Raw genomic sequence first — 26,444 nt, 5'->3', positions numbered from 1 at the left:
TCAAATATAAGATTGGTTTGGAATGATCTGTTTTTAACAAACCCATGCTGGCTACTAGTCATAACTTTATTTGCTTCTAGTTGTTTGCAGATCTGTTTCTTGATTCTCTTTTCCAGGATCTTTCCAGGTATTGATGTTAGACTGATTGGTCTCTATCTGCTTTTTTGCCCCCTTTCTTGAAGATGGGAACCACATCAGCCCTTTTCCAATCCTCAGGTACTTCCCCAATGCGCCAGGATTTTTGAAAGATATGGAGGGTACAATGGTTCTGAGCTAACATCTGCCAGCTCCGTCATAACTCTGGGATGTAATCTGTCAGGTCCCATTGATTTATATTAGTCAAGGTCAGATAGGAACATTTGGGATACTTTGGGATAGTCAGACAGGAACATTTCCATAAGTCTTAGAAATCTGAAACCTGCCCATTTCGAGGCCATCTCGTCTTCTACTGCTTCTATGGTCTTGAGTTGCATTAGGAAGATTTGATTCAAGATCTAATCAAGCAGCAGGGCACAAACTGTTCAAATTGCACCAATTCTTCTATTTCCTCAACTGTTGGCTTCTGTATATTTGCTACTTTTTTATTTACTTACATATTTACTTCTTTTCACATAGTGGGGGGAAATCTGATAGGAATACAAACTCCAACAAAAAACCTGAAATTGTAAAGTACTTTTTGGTGTCAGTCTTAAATTGGATCTCATCAAGGCAATAAGAAGGCAAGGAAAAGGGAGAAGTTAGAGTTGTCACTCCCCTCCCCTTCACACTTCTCTCCTTCCCCCTAGGTGAATTAAAATATTAGTATTCACCTGGGAATCAGCTTCACTCCTCTTCTTTGTACCAAATAAGATTTCTCACCTAGCCTATCCAGTCCTGTGGAGTCCTTAAACAAATATATATGGTTTTGAAGAATGGCTTGCCTTTCTTCAGAACGACAGTGGTGAATCTTTTCTTTTCACAAAAGCACAAAATGAAGACATCTTCTGGTTAGCGGTGGCCTCACAAATGGAAGCCCCCAGGGTTAGGGTTAGGATTGGGGCTAACCTGCTTGCGTCTCTTGTCTTCTCTCATCCCTGTCTCTCCACATTTGTCCAATTATGTTTTCTCTTAGCATGCTCTTTTCATCCTCATCATGCCTGCTCTTTATGCCTCTCCAAACTATTTTTTGTGCAGGGCTCATTATGTTCCTACCCACCCTTCTACATGTCACTCATTACTGCATCCCTGTCAGGATTCCAGATCACCTGAATCTCCATCAGTTGGGGAATTAACACTTACATTATACATTCATCCAAGGGATGGGGGGGGAGGGAGCTGGCTCTGCCTTCGACCCATCGCTTGGGGAAGAAATAAATTACTGCCTTCCCCAGCATCCAGTTCAATATCCATTTCCCCTCTGCTGACCACAGCAGATTGTTGCAAGGTTGTGGAGAACCAGACTGAAGCTTTTTTTTTCCTACCAGGTTTCCTAAGTGCAGTCAATCTTTGGCAGTAACGGTTATTTAAGGCATCGGAATATCCCAACTTCCCCCTTCCTTTTGCTGGCGGATGCCACTAAGAGTTGCCTCTAGTTGCTTCCTCCGATGGACTCTAACCCCGGCGGGCTTGGCCGGGGCTTGCGCAGGTGGGCAGCCTGGGCGTCAGGAAGCGGTGCGCGCTCCAGCTCGTTCCCCGCAGTTCTGCAGTCCCTCGCCGCGCAGGGGAATCCGGGGCGCGCACGCCCACGATCGTCGCAGTCCAGGCGCCTGCCCGGCCGCTCGTTCCTAAGCGAAGCGGGGATAGGTGCCGGGGTGGGGGTTTCGGCGGGGGAGAGAGAGAGAGAGAGAGAGAGAGAGCAGGGAGCCGCCGCCGATCGCCTCTCAGCCGACAGGAGAAACCGGGCTCGGCCGGGTCTGCGATGAGTCCCGGGGAAGCGACGAGATTGCCGTGGGTCGAGCGGACGCGGGAACCGAGGAGGAGGAGGAGGAGGAACCGCCACACCTGAACCGGCAGCGCCGGGCGACGCGCTCCACTTTGGCCAGGGGGAGAGGAGGGGGCGCCTGCCGATTCCCCTGTTGACTGAACGGGGCCCCTTTTTTCGCTGCCGGGGCTCCCCGGGACCCACCGACCACCCGGCTGGGGTACGGTCTGCTCGTTCCTGTCACCTGCGTCATCAAGCGTCTCTTCCCCCCCCCGCCTCTCCTTTCGCCGAGAGCCCCACCCCACCCCCCATCCGAGAGGCTCCGCTCCATTTTACACGCCCCCAGCCCAGGAGAGCCTCCCCACCCTGGGATGCAATGAGTCATCCCTCCTCCTGCTGCTGCTGCTTCCCCGCTGCCGTCGGCGGTCTGGAAGCTGCTTCCCCGGCATCAGGTCGGACCCTATCCTCGGAGCAGCGCTTTGCCCGAGTAGCATAGTGGGGGCCTCGGGGAGTGGTCCCTCCTGCCTTGGAAGAAGGAGGAGGAGGAAGAAGAAGAAGAGGAGGAAGAGGATGCCTCTCTTCAGGACGGCGCTGCGAGTCTCCAACCGCTCCCTACTGGTCTTCATCTTCTTCTTCTCCTTTTCTTCCTCTTGCCTTTATTTCATCTACGTGGCTCCCGGCATGGGTAAGACCCGTCTCTCTCTCTCTCTCTCTCTTGCCTTCCTCCAAGGTCGGTGGGTGGGATTATAAAGGAGGCGCCGCCCTAGAGCTGCCGGACCACCACCACCACCCCCTCATCCCCCCCCCACGGGAAATTCTCCCAGGTGGGCTGGGAGATCCGATCGTGGGACCACCTGCTCCGCTCCTGAGATGGTTGAGGCTACGATTGCCCGATCTCAGTAGTGTTGATAAACGTTGCCTTGGAGGGGATGATGGGAGGCGACATGAGCTTGGGGTAGCTATTTTCCCACCTGCCTATCTATAGCAGGGGTCTCCAACCTTGGCAACTTTAAGCCACCCCTGATCTATAGGACCCCTGGTGCAGTTTGGGTCAGATGAATTTGTGTGTGTCCATGTAGAAGATCCCACATGCCAAAACTTAATCGGAGACTCCCAAAATAGGAAATCTTTTCTCTTTGCTGCTTCTAGAGACGTATCCTGTAGACAGAATATGGGAGGCTTCTAGAGTTTGCTTTTTTTGGTTTTTTTTTTTTGAAAGACCTGAATGTTCTTATGCCCTACTGGTGGGGGGAAATGCACATTTTCCTAGAAATGATTGTGTGTTGCTTCAGGCAGATGAAACGCTGGCTTAAGTCAACATGCCAGATGCAAATTGTTATTCCTGACAAAATCACACACCTCCTTGGTGGTGATGCTTGGATGTGTGAGATGAGTGGAAGTTATTGGATTTTAAGTTTGTTGGACATTGTAACTTAATGGCTCACCTTCAGAATCAAATAGGTCACATAAATTTTCTAAAATAATTCTTTGAACAGCTTCTTCTATCAAAACAGTACGCCTATTTTATTTTTATTTTTTTTGAAGGGGAAGGTTAAAATATGTTTATTATTCTTTGGTAGGACTCATTTTTGTCTCTTGTGGGCTCTTGTTGATTGCTTGTTGAAAAACAGAAAAATATTTTCGTTTTCGTTTTCTTTTCTTTTTTCAATGCCATGCTGAATACAAAGCTTGCTTAGTGCTTACAATATACAGGTTCATCTTCATTGCCTTTGAAGCTATTTATTTCAAGAAAAAAACTAGTCAACATCATTTACATAGTGAGTGCCTTTCAATGTTTGCTGCCTTTACAAGAAATTCATATATTTTATAGCACATAAAATAGTACTTTGCTCATGAATTTGATAACATTAATTTGGAAAATGTCTGGCCCTCCTCCCTCCCTCCCTATTTCTTTCTTTCTTTCTTTCTTTCTTTCTTTCTTTCTTTCTTTCTTTCTTTCTTTCTTTCTTTCTTTCCTTCCTTCCTTCCTTCCTTCCTTCCTTCCTTCCTTCCTTCCTTCCTTCCTTCTTTCTTTCTTTCTTTCTTTCTTTCTTTCTTTCTTTCTTTCTTTCTTTCTTTCTTTCTTTCTTTCTTTCTTTCTTTCTTTCATGACATTTCTAGGGAAAAGAAACCTTTCCCTAAAAGAGGTCCAAATACATGAGGCCACTACTATGAAGATCTTGTGCTTGATGAAATAGTTTTTACATGTTTAAAAAGCAAGGTCAGAAATGCTGTTCCCAGGTTTGAAGCAGATTAACTGATGAAAAGTGGTCCTCAAATCAGATTATCTGATTTTACAAGCCAAAACCAGCACGCTGGATGAAGATGCAGCAAGTGCATCTAGTCATTATCTCTTCAAAGAGTTTTATCTCTCTGGAATTCAGCGCTCAGCATCTTTCTTTTGTGAGCTGTTAAAAGGCTTTGAATATTTACTCAGCATCCCTTTAACCACAATTGGAGTTCCTTACGTGACAGAAGAGCAACATCTGTTTCATTCCTCCCAGGGGCTTTATCTTCCATTTATTCTCAACAAGACACTTGATCTACCTCCCACCATAGATGCAGTATTTAGTTCCATTGCAAACTAAGCCTGTATTCAGCCATGACCCTGGCAGGTGGATATCTCCTGGAAACACAAGGGGACAAATAATATAAATATATAAGTATGCACTATCAATATTGATGAATGTGTATGGTCTTCATTTTGGTGTCATTGGACTAACTACGGACAGCCACTGATCTCAAATTGACAAAAAAGATTTCCCTATGATATTGCCATCTGCAGTATAATGGAGCTTCTGAGAAACAGATTGGGAATGAAACTTCATAGAAGTCCAGAAATAAAAAAAAACATTTCTGAATTCCTTACATCTGCTAGTGATATCAGTTTTGGCTGAATCTGAAATATATCCAGCTACATCACGGGTGTCAAACTTGCTGTGTCACATTACCATCGTGATATTTTGTGATGTTTTCCCCATTTACGGAGCTGGGGTGGGTGTGGCCTACAGGTGACACATTGGGCCCACAGGTTGCCAGTTTGACACCCCTGAGCTACATCATATAATGACATTCTCTGATAGAAAGATTTCATATAATGGCATTCTCTGATATAGGGATGTGGAATTTTTAACATCTTTTAGCATTTCATTATGCTTTGCATATTTTATATAGTTAAATAATGTTGACTTGTTTCTGTTAAGATAAAAGGTAAAGGAATAAAGGTTTGTCAATATTTCACGTGGCCAGCCTGATGTCACAGAGCACTGTTACCTTCCCACCTATCTGGTAAACTAGGATATAAATAAAAATTTATATAGTATACATTAATTTTAAATCATTCCAGCTAGTTGAAAACATAATTGAAACATTAGTTAATTTAAGTTTCTTCACATGCATTCTACATAGAATGTTGATATGACTATCAAGTGTGATTCTGACTTCCACGTTTTAGATCCAATATAACTTTAAAAGTTGACCTGTGACATGAAACTGGCATTTTTCCAATTGCAACTATAGTTCGATTATTTTCTAGAAAGAATTTAATGTTGGCTGGAATCATTTTAATATGTCGTTGCATCCTGTGGGCTTTATATTTTCCCATGTTACAAAAGATAACATGGAATGGGATTTTGTAAAAGTGTATTTAGTACTGTGATATTTTGTTGCATTTGAAGATTGATTATGTGATGGACGATCAGTGCTATTAGCATTAATCACTTATGAAATTGGAGACAAGAATAGAAGTTAGACCGATTACTAATTAATTATTCCTTTTCTTCAAGTAGATATGCTCTGCATCTAATACAGCTTTCAAGGGGAAAGGTAGAAAGCTACTCAAGAAATTGTATTTCATATTCCGATACCACATGTTTATTTTTGCCAATTTGAATGATCTATAATTCATTTATTTGAGCTGTCTGTAATAATTACCCTACAATTATTCATTCTGCCTGATTCAGGATATTATCTGTCCAACTTTAAATTTTATGTTGAAGTTAATTTTGATTTTTTTTCTTTACAGCAAATACATATTTATTTATGGTACAAGCACGAGGTATAATGCTGAAAGAAAATGTAAAAACAATAGGACATATGATCAGACTGTACACTAATAAAAATGGTACAATAAATGGCACAGGTAGGAATATTATAAAATGCTTTGAAGATTTATGTAATTATGAAAATTATTTTCAGTATCATTCTGGGCTAATTCTGAGTCAAACCTTAACATTAGTAGCATGTATATGTTAAATTGGACATGTATAAAATGATAAAACTGTATAAAAAGAGTTGGGAAGACAACCTTATAAACATTACAGAAATAATTAATGGCAAATATTTTTATTTCTGTTAAGATTATCCTGAAGGCAACAGTACAAATGATAGTATTTCTCAGACAGCAACATATCTTCCAGAAAACTTCACTTATTCTCCTTCTCAATCTTGTCCAGAAAAATTGCCCTCCATGAGTAAGTTTATTTTCACCTTAACAGAAAATTGTTAACTTAAACATGTCACAAATTGTTTTGAAACATTATTTTCTACAAAGATTATAACAGCATTACAATTTTTCAAATATTCTTATTTATGTACAGTATAACTATAATTTCCATAGGAAAATAAAAATATTTTTTTAAAATATTTTTTAAAAATATTTGTTTATTCATTTAGAAAAATAAGTTTAGAATTTCAGAATTGAATTTGGCACACTTTTATTTCCAGTTTAATGAAGCAATTCATTCAGTTGAGGTTCCGTTTAGGACAGGTTATATTTACATTAAGATTTTCTGGAAGCCAGGACAATTACCTTGCAGAAGATTAAAGAAAAAAGGAATATCTGTTAATATAACACTAACATGTAACATTATGTACAGATTGAACTATATCGGTCAGTTCAATATTTGTAATAGTTTAGAAATATTGCTCTCCTTTGTTCCTATCTCTCCTTTGATAGGATTACCAGATCTAGACTGCAAAAATTCAGAAGATCACTAGAAGAAATCAAAGAGATAGAGAAAATGTAAATTTTCCTCTTTATTTGGTGGTTGTTTGGATTTGTTTTTCATCTGAGATCTGCTAGTCCTACCTTCTCATCCTCCTATAAGAAAATTAACTTTTTTGCTTTAAGCTTTAATTAGCCATGGATCGCTGTACTTTCAGTTTACTATGACTTATCTTAGCGAGGGTAAATTAAAACAGCCCAGCTTCAAAAAGTAATGTTTCAACTAATCAGTGTTATTGGACTTATTGGATCACAGATTCTTTTTAATCTGCTCTGCTCAGATTCTAATAATACAGAATATTATGGGTAGCATGCATAGATTTAAAAAAAATCCTCAAGATTTCAGATTGCGGTTAAAGATCTTCAACTTAACCATTGTAATGATCATCTTGGCTTACCATAACATGAATGTGCTGGATGGGATTACCACAAAATAGAAGCAAAAGTTCTAAAAAGTATCTGTGTTGTTTCATCCCAGTAGAGAAGAAGTTGGGGGACTATGTCTGTAGAGATTCTCAGTTATCCAAGTCATGGTTGTCCAAAAATGCTAGTTCAAGGTGTTATGGCTCATTTGCCTATAATAAACATGACATGTTATTGTGCATGAATGAGGTCAATGATTATTCCAAGGTTTTCCATGAACTTCATATCTTCATACCTAAATATTAAGAACCAGTGTGAAATACAGTGCCTGAAATAACATTTTTTTGATTTAACTTTCTGGTTATGAAATTGCCCCAAGGCCCCTTATTTGAAAGGGTAGGAGCTGATGAATCGTCCTGTCCTCAGCCTTCCTCTAGGCTGCTGGAAGGATGATTGCTTCCCTAATATTCTTGCTCTACATCAAAAGCTGAAGTGTTCTACTTCTGCTGGAGCAAGGAGAGCCGTCTGATCCATTTGCTGAAATTCATTACACGTGAAGCAAATTCTCCTTCTCCAGTTGCCCATTGTACGCTCTCCGTGGTCCAGTTTTTGCTCTCTCTTTGCTCTCCATTTTATACTGGTCTGCTGGTATGCCTGCCAGAAAGACTGGTCTTTGAGTTTCTGGTTTTGGGAGTTCAGTAGTGAAATAGTGAAATGCTGACTCTTTTCTATTTGTTTACAATAGGTTCAGGAGAGGAATTGTGAAATGCTAGCTATAATTAGTCTTTGGGTTACAATAATTCATGCAGTGACTGTTCAAAACTATGAATTGCTAAATGATGGGGACTTATCACTGGTCCTTGAAGTTGCAGTGCCTCTATGATAACACAATTGTAATTTGGGCCCTTAGCAACCAGCTGCTTTTTCTCCTGTATCAAGCCCAGGGGTGGGATTCTACCAGTTTGCGCCTGTTTGCTAGAACCGGTTGTTAACATTCTAAGCAGTTCAGAGAATCAGTTGTTAGAAGAAATTACTGGCCTAATCCTGTAAGGAAGGCAGGAAGAAAACATTCTGGTGTTGCTTACAGAAACTGCCTCTCCATTAACTCTTATTACATTCTTGGCACGACTAGATTTCCTGTCTCAGGAACTTCTCTGGAATTTTTTCCCCCTCATTTGCTGGTACTTTGCTTGTGTGGAGGGACCATTCAAAGTTGCAGTGGCACTGAAAAAAGTGACTTATGACTGTTTTTCACACTTATGACTGTTGCAGCATCCTCACAGTCATGAGAGGCCAGGCGAGGAGATGTGTGTCTCAATGTGAGTGATATTGAGTTGGCCAAGCCCAGCCAATAACATGACCAGTCCACTCGGTCACATGACCACCAAGCCATGACCACCAACTAAGCCACGCCCACAGAACCGGTTGTTAAAAAAATTGAATCCCACCCCTGATCAAGCCTCCCCAGGTGGCAGGGGAATCTTCTATTCTGTAGTGCTCATTCGCATTTGTGTCCACCTGTAGCGCTCACCTGTGAACCTACCTACACTCCTATCTGCCTTAGCACCCATCTGCCAGCCCAATCATAGCTCTTGCCTGCTGGCAAGTTTGTGAGCTACTTAGAAGGAAAGGTTTGTTGTGACTGCAACTAGCGCATTTCCCACATTGACTTTGCTTGTTGGAAGTTGACAAGAAGGAGAAAATTATGGTCAAATAATGTCTCTGTTTAATATTCCACAGTCCTTGTTTCATGACAATAATGGAAACTGCTGGGATTGCCATTGCTAAGTGGCACGATGTAATGGAATGTGTGAATGACCTTGGAAGCTGAAGGAAGAGATGCTGCCTAGGGAACAATCAGATAAAATGGAGAGGAGCCCACAAATTGTAACGGGTATAGAAAGAAACTGAGGAAGGATCTGCCTTAACTAATCAAGAGGTTAAAAAAAGCTGGCAGGGGATTTGTACTTCAGCTTTGCAAGATTTTGTTAATATAGCCTTATAATAAAATACTCATCATGCTCTTGTTTCCTAATGATAGTAATTTGCATTGTAGCCTGAGAACTACCTGTATTTATTTTTTAAAAATCAGTGAAATTGGCAAACAGGCGAACAATTGCAGCCTGCAGAGTGCAGAAATGATTGAAACCCACCAAACCCCTTAAGCATTCTTAGAAAATAAAAATGATGGATGGCTACAACTTAGTGCTTTATTTGGAAGTGTGTCCACCACAAAAAAAGAGAGGCAGCAATAAACCTGGATATCAGATATGACTCTGTAGGCTATATTGGAGGAGTCAAGAAACATTGTCTTATATTAAATTGCCTTTAAGAGTTATCGGTGCCATGTTCCCCAGTTACAATCATTTTGTGAGAATTTCTATAATATACCTCTCAAAATTTAAAATGTGACACTGACCCCAAAAGATTGCCCATACCCTTGAGTACTTGATAGAGGAGAATGCATTAAATGAGTTTCAGACCTGTGAACCGCATTTCTCCCTTTCCTTGCCCTTAGAAGGAGAGAAAATACAACTTCCATTTACAACAAATCAGCTTTGTGTTGTTTCTGATCTGGGACAAAATAATGTGTTCATCTCAGAGTGTTTTATTTGAAAAAGGCAGTTCCAAGTCACCAATTTTGATACTTGTTTATTTGAATAAACTTTGATTTAACTAATCTTACAGCCCCAATACAGCCCCAGCGTCTCAGTACAGCCCCAAAGTACAGTTCAATGAAAACTGAAACCAATGCTACCAATGTCTTTAGCATTATGCTGGAAATGAAGAAGCACAATGGAAACTAAAGGGTCATTAGGCTAAACAAGGCCAATGATTGCAATGATGATAAAAATATATTTTCCTATCTGGTGGAGCCGGCTTTGGTCCTTGGTACATGTTTTAAAAAGATGTTCTACTTTTAACTGTAAACAATAGTAAGATTGGAGTGTCTTTGCCTAAATAGGATCCAAGCCTGAAACATAAATATCTCTTATTTATGCATAAACAAGGTCCAAGGTGGTACCAGGTGTGAGGTCTCTTAGAAAGGTTGGGAATCACTTTATATACAGTTCAAACATACTGTGTTTGGAATGTGATCTTTCATTGACAAGCATCATTTGACTCATTTGTGATCTAGCAAGCATGCTCAGTAGCTTGGTATATGCTATGTAATATTTTATATCATCCCATAATATTCTTAGCATGATCTTGTTCATGCCCTATTGCATGTTCCGTAGGTCTGTTTCTTAAATCATAATTAGTTTTCAAGTAACTAAAGTTCAAATCTTTGGGCATGTTTTGTCTCTGGCCAGCTTGAACCAGTCCTTATCAGAATTTCACATCCCTGCTTCTTTACTTCAAAGAACTAGAAACATTAATCAAAGGCACTCCTGGCTACTTAAAACATTACTCAAAGGGCTCCCTCTCCTGCTCCCATTCACCTCAGTTTCAAGCAGAAATTCTCCTTTTCTTAACTATATTATGTGGTAGCAGTGGAAAATCTGTTTCAGATATCAGTGTATTACTGCCTGTTATATGTAATATTATGTCATTTACACATCTTAGCTTTAAATGGGGGAGGAAATCTTTTTCAAAATATACATTTTGTCATCACTTAGGAGGCTTTATTGAACCAAATATGAGTGAAATTAGTTTGGAAGAAATTCAACAGATGTTTTCTAAAGATTTAGACATTGAACCAGGTGGTCACTGGAAGCCAAAAGACTGTAAACCACGTTGGAAGGTAAAGTACAAATACATTTTGAGTAATCTACAGTCTATGATTTTTTTAAAGTTTGAATCTGGTTGTTTTTGCAATATCAGAACATAGCTGCATATACAATACCTGACATGCTAAAATGTAATTTATCTTTATTTTTCATCCACACAAGAAGCCCATAATAAATTTCAGTTTGAAAAGCATGCTAGAATAAAGACAGAATAGAACCTTGTTATCTTTTTACTCACCTGCCTATCTCTATAAAAATCTAGGCATTCAATTTAGGTATAGTCCAAATCCATATAGCCATGGATAGGCTTCAGACTATAACAAAATGTGATAAGGACAACCAGATTTAGATATTTTCACATCTGTCATGTAAGACAGGATGGAGGGGAGGAGTGATTTTTTTTTCACATGAAAATCACTATTAAGAGATAAATTCTTTCTCCTTAGAGGTGTGCTAGAAAAAAGGGAATGAGAGTTCAATGTCAGTTTATCCTTTTTGATGCAAACCTGAAATCTTTACACTTATATTTCATAAATGAATGGGACCATTCTAACAATAATAAATGTATTTGTTCATGTTCAGTCTAGTTTGACTTTTTGAAAAACACCAATAAATAACTGTTCCTCCATGTATTTACTAAAAGGAACATAGATGACAGACAGTCTTTGGAAGACAAATGTCTGAACTGGTACGATTGAAAAGGCAGTTCCCTATATTCTCAGTGATTTAATTTGGCAAATGATGGAATAGGCCAGTGATTCTCAACCTGTGGTCTGAAGACCCTTGGGGGGGGGGGGGGACCTCTGGTGTCATCACAGCAGGTCCATGAAGGTTGGAAGAAATGTTATGATTTAAATCTTGAGTTAAGTCTTGGGGGTTCATGGCTACAAAAGGTATTTAAAGGGGATCCATGTGAAGAAGAGGTTGAGAACAGGACATAACTTTATCTCAGATATATCAGAACCACATATTACAATCAAATATTACCTAAGGTATGGTGATTGCAAACTGTTTATTTTATTTTTATTTAATTATCAGATTTAGGTACCACCCATCTCACTCTGAGTTAATAAAATATTAACCTAAAGCATTATCCAGAAGGCAGCTGGATATGTCAATATGAAGACAAAAAATGTTGCATAACCATAATTGTGCACACCAGCAAATAGCTTTCCTAAGATTTATGTTTAACTTCTGCAATTCAATCTGCTAGCATAATAGCTTTCAGATGGTTTACTATTTTTAAAGGTTGCAATACTCATCCCTTTTCGCAATCGTCATGAACACCTTCCTATATTTTTTCGACATTTAATACCAGTGCTGCAGAAGCAGAGGCTAGAATTTGCTTTCTATGTTGTTGAACAGGTAAGTTTGTTTGTTTATTTATTTATATCAGAATAAATGTAGATATTATTTTATTGCACATATTTGGGTGAGTATTTTAAAAATATTATTTCTATTGTTCTCCTATTAGTAGGAATTAGTGGGAATGTAATTAAGGATTGGATGTAATATGCCTAAGTTAAAATGGGCTCATTAAAATTAATAGCAAAGCTATCATAGCCCAAATTCATTGATTTCAGTGGAAATATATCATTATGCAATTGTATTCCAGTTGTTAATGTGCATATTATAATTAACTTTCTTTAACAGTTTATTCTTCTATTTTTCCCTCTGTTAAGGTAGGAACACAGCCTTTTAACCGAGCAATGCTGTTTAATATTGGCTTCAAAGAAGCTATGAAGGACAATGATTGGGACTGTGTAATCTTCCATGATGTGGATCATTTACTCGAAAATGATAGAAATTATTATGGATGTGGTGAAATGCCACGTCACTTTGCTGCAAAATTGGATAAATATATGTACATGTACGTAATATGTAGAACAGTATTTCTGACCTATATTTGTGCAACTAGTCAAAATAAGCAGTACAGGTAGACCTCAATTTACAACCACAATTGAACCCAAAATTTATGTTGCTAAGACAGTAATTAAGTGAATTTTGCCTTATTTTATGACCTTTCTTGTCACAACTGTTAAGTGAATTACTGCAGCTTTTAAGTTAGTAATATGTTTGGTAGGTGAATCTGGCTTCCCCATTGATTTTGCTTGTCAGAAGGTTGCAAAAGGTGATCATATGATCTTGGGACAGTGCAACCATCATAAATACGAACTGAATTTTGATCATGTGACCACGTAAAGTCACATGATCAATGCAACTATTGTGAGGGTGATAAAAGGTCATAAGTCACTTTTTTCACTGTTGTAACTTTAAATGGTCACTAAACGAACTGTTGTAAGTCGTGGACTACCAATGTTGGAAAATATTTTAAATTGATCCTCACATTCCCTGAATACATTTAGTGCTGTTACCAAATATTCCATGGACAAGTTCATGAAGATGAAATGCCGGTTTTAAAAATGCACTTGATATATAAACTTATTATGAACTTTAAGAATGTTAAATAAAAATGTATCAGTGTACATGATATATTTGGAAACCACAATTTACATCTCTTCTATATATCTCTTCTCCCCTTTGATTAAAGTTCAGTTTTAACTGTGAATTCAAACAGTGAAAGCCAGGAGCAGAATGAGGAAGAATTTAACTTAAGTTTTCCTAGTACCCAAGATTTTCAAAATGTGCTCAGCTTTTAAAAGTTTCCTCTAGAACAAATTGGAGAGTATGCAAAGAGCTGCGGGAAGTCTCATTTATAACCCTGGAATTTTCACAAGAGTTTTAACATGCATAGTGTGTATTATTGTGTATTTCTACTGAAAACATTCATTATTTGTAATATTTTACTTATTTCTATTCCCAATGGCTCTTCAAGCAGTTTCATATCGGTATGAAATAGGCTGCAACTGAGAAACATAGATCTTTAAAAAAACCCACAGAGGTCTTTATCTTGTCTTTTGTTCAAGAATTCAAAATAGCACATAGAGACCTCCACTCCTTTTATACCCTTAACAGTAGCAAACTTGGAGTAAGAAAATGACTACCCAAAATTACTCCAGGAGCTTTCATCCCTGAAGGGGGACTAGATCCTGGGTTTCCCCACTCTCATTCCAATATCCCATTGCTAAATGCTGTTCCTACAAATATCCTGTGTTTTGCTTGATTCCACTTTTCTCCCACCTCAGAACTTGTCCCATGTACTGTGTTTTGAAGTGATTTGCCATGGTTTTGTTTTGTTTTTGCTTCTTATTTTACTCCTAGCCATTCCAATTCAAATAAGTGGACATTCAGTCTGTGTTTGTTTTTCTCACTTTTTATCCATGTCTGGTATTCTGTCCCTTTATATTATTCTTTTTTTTATTTCTTCATTTTTTCCTAGAATTTACAAAAAAGTTCTGTATTTTAAGAAAAGGATAGTCTTAAACTATTACAAAGTACGTTAAAGATATTCTTTCATTCCCCACTAATGTCATTTTATTTTTACTTCTACCTTTTGAAAAGTAGAGTATTACTACACTATTCAGTTGTTTTGTAGTTACAGCTATACCTTATTTTTCAGAAATAATATTACTTTATCTATTATATAATCAATTTACAAAATTTTAAATCCATTTAAATATATTTAATTATTGATTTAAATTACTTATATATAAAATGTAAAAACTCTTGCTATGGAAAATAGTTATAAAAATGAGATAAAGCCAAGCTTTATCTGTGGTGGTAAATTGTTGCCTCTCTCCTGTCTCCCAAAACCCAACATAAATGTTTCCACGAGGGCAGCAGAAACTGAACTTGAGTCAAAGAACACTTCCCGTTCATCTTTGCAAGTCCTAAACATAAATACTTCCTCTCATTTTCAGACTTCCATACAATGAATTTTTTGGTGGTGTAAGTGGACTAACAGTAGAACAATTCAAAAAAATCAATGGATTTCCAAATGCTTTTTGGGGATGGGGAGGAGAAGATGATGACCTTTGGAACAGGTATTTGTATTATATTAACTTTATTAAGAGAATTGACCATAATCCATAGCAAATGGAACACATGAGGTTTCAAAGTAGATGTAGGATAAATGGAAGAGAAATATCCAAGCTCTTTTTTGCTGGCATGAAATAAGAAATTTATGAAATAGAGATTTATTGGATCCAGTCATAAAAGTAATTGGCTAATCAGATTGGAACAGCTTTAAGTAACAGCATATAAGTAAAGGAATTCCTTGCTAGCATATGCCACTAGATGTATCTAAAGCAGGGGGGTCTTCAGCCTTGGCACTTTTATGACTTGTGGACTTCATCTTCCAGAATTCCCCAACTATATTGTCTCAAAGTTGCCAAAGTTGGATACCCGGGTCTAATGGAACCTAAAGCTAGTGGAAAATGTATATATGTATTTTTCTTAGTTTTCATGGTGCTTGGTTAACAGCTGCTTCATTTTAACTACTGTGTTTTTGCTTAGAGATGTTGCTTTCAATCAGTCAAAAGCAGTCACATTCATGCAAGATTGATATGACATAGTATATTGATATGCGACACGAGCAAGTGGAACAAACATTTTCTTTCCCTCAACTACTGGCATATAAAATACACATAATATCAGACACCTGTAGGTTAAAAACCAAAAACAACAACTTTACAGAGCTCTGTATAGCAGTGTGTGCTGGATCTTGTCACTTGCTGGATCTTGTCACTTCCTCCATTTTATCATTCTGACACCATGCACATCCCTATTGGACATGAATGTGATGTTGTAGCACATGCAGAGAAAGGATGGGGCTTGCAATACAACACTATTTTTGTCAGTCTGACCCTCCTTATCCTTCCTTCAGAAATCATTTGTTGGTGTCCATATTTTAGGAAATTGCACATCTTGTTTTTTCTGTGTAGTTCAAGAGATGAACCATACTCCCTTTAAACTAAAACCAATTCAGTTGCATTTTAAACATCAAGAGGTGCAGGCCATATTTGACACATATTGTGATGAAAGTATAATTTTGGCACTTATTCACATAATAAATTTATTCTCTAGTATGATACCAGTTTGAAAATTGCTGGTAAATCTCTATTTTGGAATGCATAGGGTAGTAGGGATATTTAGCTTACTTTACTGAAAATTGGGTTTTAAAGGTATTTGAAGGATTAGATTTTATAAATCTGTGGTTCCATAGAATGCATAAATCTGACTCCTTTCCAAGTTGCTATTTTTTATTTCATGTTTACAAGAGTTTTTTTAAAATTGAAATGCCATATACGACAAATCAGTGGTTGGGCCTTAAAATATTAAATATGTTTTTATGATCTTCTTATTAATCTAGTTCAACTTCTCCCACAAATCATATGTATCATTTCACTATCAACTTCATTATGCTAGAAGTAGAAATATTCGGGAGGGCACATTGTATGATATAGGCTTGCTCTTCCATTGTCTCATTTTGGTTTAATTTTCATACTTTTTAAATGTGGTTTTTGCATAAGCACTATGGCTTAGATATGAATATGATACTAAATTATATACCAAACATGTGGAATTTTTCATTATATGAAGAAATATGGATTGACTGAGATGAGCCATAACAACAAAAGGTAACAAAAAGATAAGGAATGTATACAGAGCATGATTTAGGATTTCTTTACAACCAATTAATAATAGATTTACCCTGATTAATATGCCTGTGAAGGAGAGAGTGAGTTATAATGGAGCAGTCAGCATCATTCTGAGATGCTGGTTATCTGTTTCTATTTAGAAATGCTTTGGAATATTTTATTCTGAATTTTTTTTCTCTGCAGTCCCTCAGCGGTTCTGGCCCATTTTTAGATTCAAACTTCCTTTTGTTTCTCCTCAAAAGCAAATCTGATTCAGTTCTATTTTGGGTTAATTGTTTTGGTATCATTTGTTTGGTATAATTTCCTCTTCTTTTAATAACTAAAAAACCTTTCTGCTCCTCTATGAGATCAACTATAGCAACCTCTCTGTCCCATCAAACCTGCATAAAGTTGTCTCTGATGTCTATTACTGAATATATATATATATATATATATATATATATATATATATATATATATATATATATATATATATGGTATTCAGCTTTGTAGCAACATTTCAGCAGAATCTCATCTGCCATATCAGGCTTCTGTATTGTGTTCGTTTGTGTGAAAATATATGCAACGTTTCGACGAGGTCCCACTCGCCATCTTCAGGCTGGTGCTTTCGGCTTCGTGCTTGTGCGAGCAAAGTGTGATCGGAGCTACCATCTCCCTATATATACACTGGTGGGGAGGTTGGTTGTGTTGTCATTTCTTGATTGGTTGATGGAGTTGATGTTTGCAGATTGGCTGGCTTTTTCATAAGAACATGTGTGGTTGAGGTATTGGCTGTGTGTCTACCCAGGTCGTTACAACACAGGAGAGGCTGATAGATAGATATGTATGTATGTATGTATGTATGTATGTATGTATGTATGTATGTATGATATTAGAAACATCAATCAAGCAAAACACACCAACTCTAAGACTAATAGACACAGACCAAGACTCCCAACCAATCAGGAAGAAGAAAAAACCATTCTGGCACAGCAGTAGGCTAGCCCCAAATTTAAAACTGAAACGGCTGTGAAAGTCTTACTCACAGACGAACACAATACCTAGCAATAGCCTGATGATGGCAGATGAGATTCTGCCGAAGCATTGCTACAACTTTAAAAGCACAAGTATAATGACGTGGGAAAATACCCAAACAAAGCTGAATACCATATATATATATATATATATATATATATATATATATATATATATATATATATATATATATTGTTTTCTGAGGTTCTCGTCTGGTGTTTGTATGTGGATCTTTGGTTGTTCGGGTTTTCTCCCGCGTAAGATTCAAGTACTCTGAGAAGCACAGAGCCGGAGACAGAAGCCTGAAGATGATGAATGAGACTTCATCGAAACATTGCCTAGATACTTCGAATCTTACGTGGGAGAAAACCCGAACAACCAAAGATCCACATATATATATATATATATATATATATATATATATATATATATATATATATATATATATATATATATATATTTGCACACACACATACATATATACATATATATTCTATCTATCTATCTATCTATCTATCTATCTATCTATCTATCTATCTATCTATCTATCTATCATCTATCATCTATCTATCTCTCATGAGGATTATTTCAATTACAGAGTCCATTCTGTAGGATTTAATGTGACAAGACCAGAAGGAGAACTTGGGAAATATAAGTCAATTCCTCATCACCACAGAGGAGAAGTTCAGTTTTTAGGACGGTGAGAATAAAAACATTGAAATAAGTTTTTATTTTTGCTGTGATATTGTGCTTCAGGTAGTTAAACATAGTCATTTATTTGTATGCAACATTTTAGCATTCAAAATATTTCTTAAAAATTCCACTGTGGAATATTTATTATTCCTAGTTTATAAATGATGAATTCTCTCTGTCTTGAATACTGTATTTAGTGTGATAGAATACACTTATGATTCAGGAACCTTTGTAATAAATAGTTTTAAAAGAAATTAGGTAATACAAGCAATATATAGGTTCTGCAGAATGGTAAAGGAAAGGTAAATTATAAAATATGTGACATCATGTTCTGACACAAATTCTTGCTACTTATCTATTTATGTCATTATATTACATGCAAGTATATACGGGATAGCACATTTAATATTATCTCAATAAATTTTCAGCTTGCTGCACATAACAACAATAACAACAATTATTAAACTTGTACACAGCATTTTCTAACATGATACCTTTCAACTCTGCTTGCTTAAAGCAATGTTTTTGCTGAATACTTTGCAACAAATCCAGTGTTTTTTGTAGAATGTTTGTTGAACTTTTCCTTGTGTTCAGTTTGAGTTCAAAACTATTTATTTATTTTTAAATTTTATTGGCTGTCATCTTAGTAACTCTGGGTGACTTACAATATTAAAAAAGATAAAATTATATAAAACCTATAGATGATTTAAATAAGATGCTATAAAGAACTGCTTTCATTCTGAAGCTGAAAATATTTTGTTCTGTATAATGACAATGACTTTCTACATTTTAACCAATGCTCTGAATATTTTTTCCCCACAGATACAAACTATTAAGATATTCCCGAGAGCGTCAGTTTATTGATGGTTTAAATAATCTAGTATATATGCCATCTATATTTGCCAATAAACTGTACACTAATATCACTGTAAACCTGGTGCCAGAACTAGCTCCTGTTCAAGATTATTGATGGCATAGTAGAATAAACTACTGGTTCTACTTTTTGTAATACTGGAAAAATACTAAATCAGGTATTTCAAATGACTGCACAATCATGTGTCAATTAGTGAATGCTTCACATTAAGAAACCAATAAGTACTCAAGCATTGTTAGCTTTTCTGTAGATAATAAATACAGCATGCTTAGAAATCAGGGAAATTCCTTTCTCTAAAAAAGCGTGCATTCAATGAATTATAATTATTTTTTTAATGTTTTCCATATCATGTAAATATCTGTTAAAAATATTAGGCTTTTGACTATGGCAACATTCTGCATGTTTTGGAAGTATTTGTGTTTAGTATTTCTAGAATTTAGGCATGAAATGTAAGCAATTAAATCTAGACAAAAATTTTGAATGATTTATAGGCTGATTTATAAATACTGGCTATCTGTTATAATAAACTTTTATGCTTATTTTGAGCTACAACACTTCTGTGTAACATCTATACCTGTGATTTTGCCACCAAACCTATGATAAATAAACTTTCAGTCTTATTCTAATACGAAGGCAGTTCCATGAATATGCTTGAAGGAATATTATTTATGCATATGCCATGCGTAGAAACTCATCTATGATATTGCATTTCATTGTAGTTCTTAATGTACCAGTAGTGTTAATGTCAGATTTATAGTTAGTCTATTTTCATATTGCTCTTTTGTGAATTTTTGTAATAATCAACATCATTCCATCCAAAATCAAAAGACCAATGAATTAGAAGATAAATGAATGTTAATGGGAGGAAGTGATGGAGTAAAATCTTCATATGAGTAACAAGGGGAATGTTCAGAGTAATTGTCATTGGTTAATTTTTTTTCTTATTGAAAGTCATTGGCACTGGAGTCAACCTGAGTAGAAATGTGTTGAAACTTATTTTAAACCAATTGTCTTCAGTGTTAAAAGTTTTCCATTCCTTTGTAAACAGTGCATTTTCTGCAACAAGCTAAGATTCTTTTTTCTATGACTTCAACATGGGGTGAACCTGCCGACTATTTTACAAAGTTATTTTGTTCTTGTTTTCCCCAGTACAAAACTTAGCTATGTTTCAGTTTAGTTTTTATTGGACTGGATGATGATTGACATATAGCATCCTTTTTTGAGTACTCTTCTTTGAATACTTTACAGAGTGAATCACTCTGTTCTAATACAGGCATTTCAATGTTGAATGTAATTATGAACCAAGATTAAACATTTGAGAACCAAAGAATTACTTCTTTTTCCTTTCAGAATGGAAAAATTCATTGCTCAATATCTAAAAAAGAGTAAAATGGATTCAGATGTAATTTACATTTTGGATTAGTTCTGTCAGTGTCTTGCAGTTGTTCGGGATGAAAATTACTTTGTTTCCTCTTTATACAGCATCAGCATAAGAACTGATTGTTGGCTTCTCATTAAATATAAAAAGTAATGTCTATCATTCCAAATAATTTGTAATTTTAAGATATTAAAATGGAACAAAGTGGCTGATAAATACATAATTTTGACAAAATTACATGAATCAAGCATGCCAAAAAAAATTCTTAACCTTTAAATCTAGATACTATATTCTATACACTTTTTCTCAATTCCCAGTTAGTAGATTTTTGCAAAGCTAAACATGGTATTTATAATACCCTGTCCTAATTCGGTTCTGTATGATGACATGGTTTGAATCAAATGCCAACTTGATACATAATCTTCATAAAAACTGTGTATGGGGTATGCATGTTTGCATACACTTTAAAATTATATTTTTATCCTTTCAGGAAAGAAAAACGATAACTTTTCTGCTCAATTATACCATTCTATAATAGATGTTTATATGCCCTGATAGTTGAAATTAGTTTGTACTTGGAGCTGGGAGTCATTTACTTTCTTTTTGACCTCTAATGCAGAACTATTGACAGCCTGGTTTTGTTCTCTGGTTTTAGCAGAATGCCCTCTACTGTAGAATAGATTTGTTATGAGTAAGACATGTCAGTTGAAAAACTAAAAATCATGTAAATAATGAAGGCCTAGTAAGTGGTTGCTTCCTGCTGATCTAGTCTAAGCACAGTCCTCAGTTTAGAGCAAGTCCTGATTAATACTTAGGCGGAAAAGCTCTAATCCGAAAAGAAGGCAATAGCAAATCACTTTTTGACAGATAGTCCTCACTTACAGATTGCAATTGGGACAGGCAACACCATTGCTAAACTGTATTATCATGAAGTGAAAAAACACACTGACTGAGCTTGACATACAACAGCATCTTGTCAATTCCAGCTATAGTTATTATGTAAATCATATACAAACATTAAGCACGATGTCACATGACATGACTGTGACTTCTTGCTGGCTTCTCCATTGTTTGTCAGAAGCTAACAAGGAAAGTTGCAAACGGTGGTCCCATGACAATGGGACAGACACTGTGACCATCGTACATGCAGGCCAGTTGCCAAACAGAAATTACAATCAGGTGACTTTGGGGAGTTGTAACAGTTGCAACTTTGAGGATTGGTCTCAAGTTTCATTATTTAACACCATTGTAACTTTGAAACGTCACTGAACAATTGGTGCTGCTATGAAAAGTACATGAGTTTGTTGATGAAATCACTAGTTGCTGAAATTCAGTTTGGAGAACTTGCTTGTATGAAAATCTTAATTTTTGGATTTTTCTTTCGTTCCCCTGACACAATATTTTAGGTTGAAATGAGCATTTGTCATATCTGTAGTATTATTTTTTTGTCTTCAGTTTTAGGTCCGGTTCTTCAATTGAGTGAAATGTTGTTTGATATTTATATGTAAATGAGAAAAATGCTACTCATACATATAAGGAAAAGTGTACTTAATCTGATCTTATTTTTTCAGGTGAAAGAAGCATATTAAATGTATTAACAAGGTCTGAGTACTGTACAGAATTATGCCATCACTTACAATGTTGCTCATTAAAATATTTATACTTTTTAAATCCATTTGTTTGTTTGTTTAAATACAGTGTGCTACAGACTATGGTTTTGTTTAACTCTAATCTTTGGGGTTCTTGGGATAGGACTCTTGAGAAAATATGATGGATGCGATGGCCGAATGGCTGCCATAGAGATGAAAGTTAACAAAAGGAATCCTATGGTTCCTACATGCCTATACTGTGGGATCAGAGAAAGGGAACGGGCACAAGAATGCAAAGTAGAGATTAGGTTTGAATCTCAGAACATGAAATCCTTCTTCAGAAGTCACTGTTTCAATAAAACCCATTTCATGGGGAAATCAATTGATGAAGTTAAATGCCAAGAAATGTATCCCAGAATTTGGCTTGAAGGTGGAAAGGGTAGCTTAAGTCTTTAATCACAGACCCACAGGTCTTCCATTCAGGACCACTAGTTCAAATACAGATGACTTTTGGATGCACTTTTTTGCCATTTTCTGTTTCCATTCCATAGTCTTTCAATCTCCCATACTTTGTACCATCCTTTGCATAATATTATATTAGCATCTTTCTATTTCTGGATTTTCCATCTGGTCCCCCTCTCTTGTTATGCTGTGTCTCGCTCATCTTGCTTTTATCAAGCGAACAATAATTTCTCTCCTGAAAGTACACGACTAATCTCAAATCACTTATTGCCTTATTTTTAATCAATCTTGAAGTCAGCACAGCCAAGGTGCTCATTTAAGTAATAATGAATGCCTTGGCTGTGCTGGCTTCGAGGTTGATTTAAAAAGTCAGACACACTGGAAGGTCACCAAGTTGGAAATGCTGTGCTATACCTAAAGATATTTCTTCTCTTCTTTCCAGATAAATGTTAGTTACACTGTGCCATTGGCTCTGTTTCCTCCAGATAAACTTACTACTTGGCTGAGAACAGGACAAATTCTAAACAGATATAAAGCAATCACAATTGTTCACAAATTGGTGCTTGATTGAATGTCTTAGAAAAGGGGTGTCAAGCTCTCATTGTCATGGCATCATGTGACATATCAGGACTTTTCCCCCCTTCACTAAAGTGGGTGGGGTGGGGCCACTACATGACGCATCTGGCCCGCCGGCCGCGAGTTTGACACCGCTGTTTTAGAGCTTACTGTTGAATACAACATAGAAAAAAAAGTATTTCATGTTTCTTTAAACAGAACTGTATTGTGTTTGTTGCACATTACGCAAGTATTTAGAGAACATTTATTGATGCATTTAAAAAATAGCTAAGCAGTAGCAGTTACATGCTATTGCAGGAAACAAGCCATTGATAGTGCAAATTAACTACCTCCTTTAAAACATTGCTACAATAGTGTAATAGAATTTTGAATGAATTATGCATGGTCTTATTCCTTTGGGTCACTGACAACAGCTGTAGTTGAATAAGAAAAAGGGCTAAGAAGAGCTGCAATAGTGTAATGACGATGACCAGAATCATTAGCAGTAAAAACCACCTGTTTAAAAAAAAGAAAAGAAAACCAGTTTGGGAGTGTTTTTAGTTAACACAGTGATCTGATAGAGAGCAATGCTAAAGTGAAAAGATTGGCATTTAAGAAAATTGATTATTTTCTTTCATTCTGAAATTTTAACTTTACTTTTTTTTTTTTTACTAAAAATAATTAAAACTTACCATACTTTTAAATCCAGCTGGACATGGAGATGGGGTCAATTCAGACACATATGCATGTATGAAAGCATACACATTTAATGAATATTATGAATCTTTGATATTTTTGAATAAATATAGATGGTCTTAAAGTTATCAAACACTTCAATTTATATTTGTTCCCTCCCCAAATAAATATACCAGTAATAGCAGGAATTATTGGATCAAACTGTGCCATAATTTTGGGGAATTAAACCTTAGGACAAAAACATTTTTTTTGCCAGTGGTTTATTTGAGATTTTATTATTTTCAAATACTCACATCAGCATACTCATGAAATGGGGAAATGCCAAGTTCCTTCCAGTACACGCTAGTGTCAAATTCCACTTTGTACAAGCCTTCTATAAACAACTCATCAGTTGTAAGTTCATGGATTTCTCCAAATTCATTTGTTTTCCTTAAATTAATATTTAAGAGTGACACAGTCAATAGCTTTATTCAGAACAAATAGCATATTGTTTTATTCTGAACATGGGATGGATTTAGAGTTAGTCATATTTAAAACATACACATTGAAAACAATGGGACTCCCATCAAAATTGCCAATGATCCAAAGTTGCTAGCTTCTGGACAATTAACTTGTTTTTAATTAATGGGGAAACCAAATATACAGGGACTAATTCTATATGTGGATGTTCATAATGTTTTGGAGCTGAGGCTAAGGAAAATTTTAAAAATCTTGTCAGTTAATCAGACATGCTCATATTACAATAATATACAGTTTGTTCTATGCCCAACCACCTAATAGCAAAGCATATTGATTCCAATGAGATTTATTTCCAAATAGGTATATAAGACTTTGATATTAGTTCACACTGTGCTTTCTGCATCCATTCAAATCAAGGAAATATAGCATGCTCAATGGATTCTACCCAACACTTTTCATGTGGTCTTACCCACTGGAAAACTCCTTCCAAGTCCCATCTTCACCCTTTTTGAATACTTTTACTGGGAGGCTGGTAGCTGGAGTTCCTCGAACTGCATCAAGGACTTTCACCATCAGAGGACACTTTGAATCAGAAGAACTATGGGATTCCTTGATACAGCAAAATATATTTCTATTAGAATTTTGGTAGGATACAGCCTGTTTTGTGAACAATAGACTTTGCTTTACTCGTGCACTTTCAAATGATTTATTTTGGTACTGGTAGTGCTATTGGGGAAGCCCTAGTTTGAGCTAAGAATAAGTGACACTTATATTAGCATAGAAATAGAATGTAACTTTGAGATATTGAGATATTGTTTATAAAGTGATACTTAGAAAGTATGCAAGCACAGAACCCTGATGAAAGTTTTTTTCATATCTCCTCAGAACTGAAATACTGCCCCCCCATGCTAATTCTGCCACAGAACTATTAACATTCATTCTATCCAATGTTCTAGATGTTACAAAAACCACACAGTGAACAAGGTACACTTACTGATAGTCAAGATTTCCCAGTTTCTTGTACCTACAAATCAATCTAATTTCATTGTACTGAGATAGAAATGAAATGTAATCATTTCACAAATTTATCTGTGGAATTTGATTCAATATGCAAGATATTCATCTCTGTGCCAACATCTTAAATCTTTTTAATTAAACTAAAAAAGTTCTAAAAATGTATAAAAGAAAAAACACATTGTATACATTAAGTTGGTTTTTTTTTTAAGCCTCTGACTATTTTAGTTATTTGAAAGAAATTTATGCCTAAAATACTTTGGATAAAAATGCAATGATGAAAAAATAGAATTGATGCCATGGATTTTCCTACAGCAATTGTTTCATAATACTTACAAACAAAAGCAAAGGTGCCACTTAAAGAATACTTACCACTGGTGCAGCTTCAATAAGATATCCCACGGTAGCCAAGCAAAAGAAAAGCAGAGAAGTGGGAGCCATTGTTTATACAAACCAAGAGACTCTACCAGCAGCTACAGGTTAGTGGGATTTAGATTTTTATACTGAACCCTCGAACAAAACAGGCTACTTATCAGGTGCCTGTATGACTTGAAACCTGCTGATTCTGCTTATTTACTTAGCAAGCATCCCGCTGTGCAAAGCTTCCATCCAGTGGCCTCTTGCTGAAAGCTGTAGAATTACACTAGATAGGTGGAAGGAAGGACTACACAGGTGTTGGGAATGAGAGAATCAGTAACCTACACAAACATGAACCTTGCCTATTGGGATTACTTTGTTAGCCTAAGCATAAAAGAAATATGTTAAGCAACTGATGTCTGCTTAGATTTTACTGACTCCAGCAAGCACAATGTGAGCCTGTGGGCATCTCTGTGACGTTCACTCAACTAAAAAAAATTCTATGATTTATTTGGGTTGCATCTACTTTAGACTTTGGGGTTAAATTGCTCCTGGGTTGCTTTCCGACACACTGCTCATATTTGATATAGGCAAGTAGCTTGTATTGCAAGAGATGATACTTTTCAAAGCAACTGATACTTTTCTGCATATACCATTGGCTGTGAAAACCCTGTAGAATTTTCATTCCACTCCCCAGTGATCAACTGATATCTCTTCTAAATTCAAATTTTGTTTCTTTGCCCCATTAGCTTTTAACAATAGATTGATGTACAGATGCTAATAAATATAGTAA

General features: G+C 36.3%; 2 protein-coding genes across 3 annotated transcripts; one reads left to right on the top strand and one right to left on the bottom strand.

The window, feature by feature from the left end:
* The first annotated feature begins 1,534 nt into the window (after positions 1-1,534).
* On the top strand, positions 1,535-22,193 carry B4GALT6 (beta-1,4-galactosyltransferase 6). 2 transcript variants are annotated; one of them, XM_087931199.1, is made up of 9 exons: positions 1,535-1,624; positions 5,925-6,041; positions 6,259-6,372; positions 10,889-11,013; positions 12,248-12,364; positions 12,682-12,869; positions 14,821-14,943; positions 18,173-18,274; positions 19,090-22,193. In XM_087931199.1, exons 1-9 carry the CDS (start codon positions 1,549-1,551, stop codon positions 19,235-19,237), a joined length of 1,110 nt encoding a protein of 369 aa, XP_087787325.1. In that variant the 5' UTR covers positions 1,535-1,548; the 3' UTR covers positions 19,238-22,193. The 2 variants fall into 2 exon arrangements, with proteins under 2 accessions (XP_087787325.1, XP_026554928.1); XM_026699143.2 differs by having other exon boundaries at positions 1,621-2,585.
* A 1,183-nt stretch (positions 22,194-23,376) lies between these two features.
* On the bottom strand, positions 23,377-25,856 carry TTR (transthyretin). The gene is made up of 4 exons (XM_026699144.2): positions 25,667-25,856; positions 24,750-24,889; positions 24,115-24,250; positions 23,377-23,641 (listed from the first exon to the last, which is right to left on the bottom strand). Exons 1-4 carry the CDS (start codon positions 25,733-25,735, stop codon positions 23,534-23,536), a joined length of 453 nt encoding a protein of 150 aa, XP_026554929.1. The 5' UTR covers positions 25,736-25,856; the 3' UTR covers positions 23,377-23,533.
* Between the last annotated feature and the right edge of the window lie 588 nt (positions 25,857-26,444).

The sequence above is a fragment of the Pseudonaja textilis genome, chromosome 3, assembly GCF_049901715.1.
Source record: "Pseudonaja textilis isolate UNSWEBS1 chromosome 3, rPseTex1.2, whole genome shotgun sequence".
In the NCBI taxonomy this organism is placed as follows: Eukaryota; Metazoa; Chordata; class Lepidosauria; order Squamata; family Elapidae; genus Pseudonaja; species Pseudonaja textilis.
Note: the sequence above shows the minus strand (reverse complement) of the source record. Positions and strands in the feature narration are given on the sequence as shown.

Excerpts from the sequence above, each read along its gene's own strand:
- B4GALT6 (XM_026699143.2), top strand. The coding sequence starts at position 2,471 with ATGCCTCTCTTCAGGACGGCGCTGCGAGTCTCCAACCGCTCCCTACTG. Across the intron at positions 6,373-10,888 it reads AGAAAAATTGCCCTCCATGA|GAGGCTTTATTGAACCAAAT; the intron begins GTAAGTTTATTT and ends GTCATCACTTAG. Across the intron at positions 18,275-19,089 it reads GAAGTTCAGTTTTTAGGACG|ATACAAACTATTAAGATATT; the intron begins GTGAGAATAAAA and ends TTTTCCCCACAG.
- TTR (XM_026699144.2), bottom strand. The coding sequence starts at position 25,735 with ATGGCTCCCACTTCTCTGCTTTTCTTTTGCTTGGCTACCGTGGGATAT. Across the intron at positions 24,890-25,666 it reads TTATTGAAGCTGCACCAGTG|GAATCCCATAGTTCTTCTGA; the intron begins GTAAGTATTCTT and ends TGCTGTATCAAG. Across the intron at positions 23,642-24,114 it reads CATTTCATGAGTATGCTGAT|GTGGTTTTTACTGCTAATGA; the intron begins GTGAGTATTTGA and ends TTTTTTAAACAG.